The sequence below is a fragment of the Carlito syrichta genome, unplaced genomic scaffold, assembly GCF_000164805.1.
Source record: "Carlito syrichta isolate Samal-C Ts95f unplaced genomic scaffold, Tarsius_syrichta-2.0.1 Scaffold305658, whole genome shotgun sequence".
Taxonomy (NCBI): Eukaryota; Metazoa; Chordata; class Mammalia; order Primates; family Tarsiidae; genus Carlito; species Carlito syrichta.
The window spans coordinates 445,628-451,627 of NW_007249754.1; the positions used below are offsets into that span (position 1 = coordinate 445,628).

At 39.5% G+C, this 6,000-nt stretch overlaps 1 protein-coding gene across 1 annotated transcript in view; it reads left to right on the plus strand.

The window, feature by feature from the left end:
* GPALPP1 (GPALPP motifs containing 1) overlaps nucleotides 1–5,716 on the plus strand; it is a 33,203-nt gene extending 27,487 nt beyond the window's left edge. Inside the window, exons 8-9 of the mRNA XM_008062131.1 lie at nucleotides 3,526–3,744; nucleotides 4,684–5,716. Coding sequence (XP_008060322.1) covers nucleotides 3,526–3,744 — 219 coding nt within the window. The 3' untranslated portion in view covers nucleotides 4,684–5,716. The remainder of the gene's footprint in view (nucleotides 1–3,525; nucleotides 3,745–4,683) is intronic.
* Nucleotides 5,717–6,000: the final 284 nt, after the last annotated feature.

The following is a 6,000-nucleotide window of genomic DNA, read 5'->3' on the forward strand; positions in this document are numbered from 1 at the left end:
CAGGATAATTGGTGGAACTGAGCTCAGGAGTTAGCGGTTACAATGAGGTATGATTACACCACTCCACGCCAGCCTGGAGTGAAACCTCTGACTCAAAAAAATTAAAACACATAAAATAGAAATAATGTAAACGTATTATAAATTTTGATAAATAATTCTTAAGCATAAAAAGTAAAATGTAAATTTAATCTCTTAATAAATGATTTTTTTTTCTAGTTTGTTCCTGGTCTTTGGATGAATGTTGCTTATTACCAGAATAAGAAAGTTTTAAGCATCAGTTGTATTCTTTTGTTTATTTTTATATTTATAAGGGTTAAGAAATCAAGTTTACATAAAGAAGTAAATGGGGATGGAACACATTTTATTATAGCAATGTCATTCAATTCTTTGAGCAATTTGAGTTATTTTCTTTTTTTTCTTTTTTTTGTTGAGTTGTAGTCTACTCTGTCGCCCAGGCTAGAGAGCAGTGACACACTCCCAATCACCACAGCCTTGACCTGCTGGGCACAGGTGATTTGAGTTATTTTCTTTCTTTCTTTTTTTTTTGCGTTGAAGTCTCACTCTGTCGCCCAGGCTAGAGTGCAGTGACATGCTCCTGGCCACCACAGCCTCAACCTGCTGGGCACAGACGATCCTTCTGCCTCAGCCTTCCAAGTAGCTGGGACTACAGACACATGCCACCACACGCAGCTAATTTTTTTTTTTTTTAATTGTAGAGATGAGGTCTTGCCAAGTTACCCAGGCTGATCTCCAACCCACAGGCTCAGGCCGTCCTCTCACCTCGGCCTCCCAAAGTGCTAGGATTACAGGCCACACCTGGCCATTGAGTTATTTTCTTAAGCTTCATATTTATTTATTAATGAAAACTATTACTTATGATCTGTCAACTGCCAACTCATTGGGACCCCTTTTGATTTTTCTTTTCCCAATAGTTCTATTAATATATTTTCTCAAGCTGGGCTCAGTGGCTCAGCCTGTAATCCCGCGCCTTTGGGAGGCTGAGGTGAGTGGATTGCCTGAGCCTGTGGGTTCGAGACCTGCCTGGGAGTGAGACCTCATCTCTACAATAAATCAAAAAATCAGCCGGGCGTGGTAGCATATGCCTGTAATTCCAGCTACTTGGAAAGCTGAGGCGGAAGATTGCCGGAACCCAGCAGGTCAAGGCTGCAGTGACTGGGAGCAGCCACTGCACTCCAGTCTGGGCGACAGTGAGACTCCAACTCAAAAAATATATATATATATTCTCATTCTTTCCAAAACCATGTAAGAGGAATATGGAGATACTGGGAGGATTACATTTTAGTGAGTGCTCAATAACTCTTAACCACATAGCACTTATGGAGTGTTTCTAGATAGCCAGCACTGTGCTCAGTTCTCTGGAGTCTTTAGATTATTTAGCTCCTCCCTCACCCAAAGGTACGGGAATTATTGCTATGGCTACCACCATTTTACAGCTGAGGAAACAGGGCTTACATTATACCCAAGGATGTCAGTGTTGAAAGTCCAGGACCATCCTTGCCATCCAAATTTTTCTGAACTTGGAACCCCGAGTTCTAAGTCATTTCTCCATGCCCGTGTATGTATTGATAGCCTCTTTTTTCTTAGCAATATTTGATTTTTTTTAACCTCAATTTTGTTGAAAGTAAAAAATTGGAAAACACTTGATTGGTAAATCAGTTTCTAAAAGACTTGGTTGGGTGCAGTGGCTTATGCATGTATTCCCAGCACTTTGAGAGACTGAGGTAAGAGGACCTCTTGAGCCCAGGAGTTCGAGACCAACCTGGGCAACATAGCAAGACCTCATTTCTACAAAAAAAATAAAAAAATTAGCCAGGCATGGTGACATTCACCTGTGATCCCAGCAACTCTGGAGGCTGTGGGAAGATCGCGTGAGCCTAGGAGGTCGAGGCTGTAGTGAGCCATGATTGTGCCGCTGCACTCCAGCCTAGGTGACAGAGTGAGACTCTGACTTAATGGATGCAGGGATGTGAAAATGGAACTCATGCTCATTTAAAAATATATTTACTAATTTAGTAGCTTTTGGACATTCTGCTGAAACCTTAAATCTCCAGATTGAGCCCATTTGGTTCATAGAACATGGCTAACGCACAGACCTGATTGACAAAGTCATTTCTTGTCACATCGGCCAGGTCACACTTACTTTCTGTTAAAAATCTGGCTTCATGTTTTCCATTCAAATAAATGTGTTCATGCTCATTCATGTGACACTTCTGGAATCCAACGTAGGTGCAGGTGCTTGAGTTCGTCTTCTGGATGAAATGAGATGCTGTCACCTTCAGCATTCCTTGCTAGTGCCCTGCTCCTTTGCTTTCTTCACTTCTTTGCTCTCAGGTGCATTTGACAGTGGGCAAGGCTGGGAAGAGATGGAGCTGTCACACAAAAATTGTCCTCGTCCATTGCTCACTCTTTGACACATCGGAATTCAGAGCTCCAGCAACAGTCAAAACACCCATTTCTAAAGGACACGACACTTAACGAGAGATATGTTGAAGACACAAGACACAAAGCCCACCTGGGTTTATAGTTTCCTGATTAAAGAAAACTTCATTCATACTCGTGTTTCTGATGTTTTTTGTTTGTGCCCTGAAGACTCTGGCTCTCCTAGGCACTATTCTTGGTCTCCTTTGTTAAATGGGAAGGCGTTAATAATGAAAAGGAGGCATCCTCACAAGATGCATTATAGGGCAAGTCTGTTTTAAGAAAGACTCCGTGTAGCCCCGATTGGAAGGCGACTGGGCTGTACTACCCACACCCACTCCTCCATTCCATCCCTTCTCCTTTAGTCCAGCACTGTTCTGTCCTTGACCTTAGTCAATACTCAAGAGTTTTAGAATGAATCCCTAATTTATTAAACCTATCACCTTTGCTCAAACCTTGTCTTCATAGAAACATCTAAAATGTGAACATCTATCCTGGCTAAGAAGAAAAAAATGAGGACAGTAAGGGGGAAAGATAAGGAACAGAAAACTGAAAGTAACAACAATTATCTTACGTATAGAACATGCCGGCATACCCTGCACAGGCCTTGGGCTTTGCCACACCTGTGCTCTTTCGTTTCTTTCTCATCCTTGTACCTCATCCTGCCAGTGCCTTCCCATCCTGTTCATCTGCACAGGCTGCAGGGACCAGTGCATCCACAAAGTGAGAATACAGTTGTTGTTCCTTTCATACCCATGTTCTGGGTTTGTACTCTAATATTTAGTATTTAAATGAACATACTATTTTGTACTATGGTTATTTAAATATTTGCTTCCTTTCTGTCTTGTTCTTTTTTTATCACATGGCATGTAGTTGGTCGATATCTTCATTTTTATTGAATTGAATTTGCCTCTGATGCGTATTTCTTTGTAGATGCTGTCTTGGATGTGGAAAAACCTATTGGGGGGTTGTAAATAGTCCTTTTAATATGCATCGTTACTATCTGCTAATTCTGTTTCATGATTATATTCGGTCGGTAACCTGTAAAAGCTGAGATTTTCATTTCTGCTCTCCTCCTCTCCCCAGGAATCAAAAAGATCAGAGTCTCTTATGGACATTCATCATAAAAAATTAAAGAGCAAGGCTGCTGAAGAGAAAAACAAGCCACAAGAGAGACTACCATTTGACCGGGATAGGGATCTCAAGGTTAATCGGTTTGATGAAGCTCAGAAAAAAGCTCTAATAAAGAAATCTAGAGAACTGAACACCAGATTTTCTCATGGCAAAGGCAGTATGTTTTTATAAGTAAGTATATTTCAGTGATGTGTATTTTCATACTGATCAATTTGAACTTTTCTAAATGCTCTTTTGTCTTTAACGATTGTGTGCTAAAATTTATTTCCTTTAATAAAGTAGATTATAAACCTACCTATGTCTTTTTATAAGTATACTGTGATTTTTGAAAAGTCAGCCTAATGGGATGAAAAATGTGGTTTACTGGGAAAGTTGCTTTTAGAATAACCTAACAGGACATTGCTATTAAAAATGCTAAAATAGAAGCTCAGTTTATGAGAAATGTCAAAGGAAAGTATGGTTTGAAGCTTGAGTAAATATGCATTCCTTATTAAAGAAGGAAGAAAAGAGTTTTGCTGGTAGTTTTTTGTTTGTTTTTTGAGTCTGAGTCTCACTCTGTCGCCTAGGCTGGAGTGCGGTAGCATGCTCACAGCCACCACAGCCTTGACCTTCTGGACTCAGGTGATCCTTCCGCCTCAGCTTTCCAAGTAACTGGAACCACAGGCATGAGCTACCACGCCCAGCTAATTTTTTTTTTTTTTTTTTTTGTACAGATGAGATCTTGCCATATTGCCCAGGCTGGTCTCGAACCCCTGAGCTCAGGCAATCCTCTGGCCTCCACCTCCCAAAGTGCTGGAATTACAGATGTGAGCCATCACACCCAGCTGTTGGTAGTTTTTATGTTAAACAAGTTCACAGTTAGAAAATACGCACTGCTTAGAAAGTTCTCCAGTAGGTTCAGGTTCAAAACTGTTCATCATTCACTCATAGCCCCACGTGTCAAGGGTTGGTAATGGTGATTAAGGAATTACCTAAGAGCTTATGTTGCTTCTTTAAATATTTTTAATTGTATGAAACCTATACCAATATTCACATGTGATTTTTAAAGGAAAATATGGTTACATTTAGAAATATTTTCGAACTTACTAAATTTTCTTATTCTTACCTCAGGGGGATTTCCCTGTGCATTGAAGAAAAGTTGAAGAATACTGTTTTCCCTGTCCACCTTTATTTCTTTGTTTTGGGGTTCATAAGATTAGTGATGACTTTAAACTTAAAAGTCATACAAATTTACCTTGTTCTTTGTGTTCTTTTCGGTCATGTGGAATCATAAACTTAATGTTCCTTACATAGAATAGAATATTTTGCGTGCCTTTGGCTTCTGAGGAAATACGGGCTTTTCTTCAAATAATTATTTTGAGGGTTCTCCCCCCCACCTCCTCAATGTTTGTAGCATCTCAAATACCCTCTAGAATCTGGTCAGGACTCTCCGCTGAATCTCTGCCACAGTCTGGATCTCCTCATCCATGGTACCTAATCTTCCCTGGCAAGGGTATGTCACATCCTTGCAGTAAATTTGTGAGTGTGAAACCAGTTTTTCCTTCCAAACTGCGGTCAGTGAATACAAATTTACTTGAAAAGAGAGATATGGGGTTTGTTCTGTTTTGTTATCGATTTGCTTGTTTTAGCACTTAGGGCTTTTTATTTGTTGCTTGTTTTTGTTTGTTTGTTTGTTTTGAAGTCAGAAAGATCTGGGTCATCTCATGTGCTAAGGAAAAGCTGTCTTGATTTTCCTAACCCGTAAGTGTTTCTAGGGAAGGCAGTCCGAGGGACAAGATGTGCCATTATATGTCAGTAGTGTGAAGTGTGTGAGCCTTGGGGTCCATGATCACCGCCAAAGCTTTCTGAGTCCTGAACTTTGCTTTGGGATGATCTTATTTTACCCATTTCTATACTGTATTTAACAGTTTATAGCTAATTTACTGGGGTCAGATCTTTTATATCAATCCAGAATAGCCTTTTTTTAAAAAAAATAAGTTAATAATCCCTGAATACAGAAATGAAATGGAAAATCTGTAATCATAACTATGCTAGTTGGGATTATTGTACATTTGTAATGCTTTAAGCACTGCCTCTTGCGATGTTAAACAGAAACTTCTATTTAAACTATTGTTAAATAAAGCCTAAATGCAAACTCTGTAAATTATATTTCTTGCATATTAATCCCAATTGTTCTGCTAGTTCCGTGTTCTAGTTTTGGTGAAGCACAATGTTTTGTTTTTGTTTTTGTTTTTTTTAATCAATATTTTTTATTATTATTTTGTGGGGTACAGTTAAGGGTTAGGTGTACAATTACGTTTCATTCAGGCACCCTGTTGATAAGAGGTGTTTCCCCATCCTCAGACAGATATTTGCGACTGTTAATCCCATCCCCCTCCCCCTGAAGCACAATGTTTTAGTGGGGAAAGATTCTGATTCTCAGTTCAT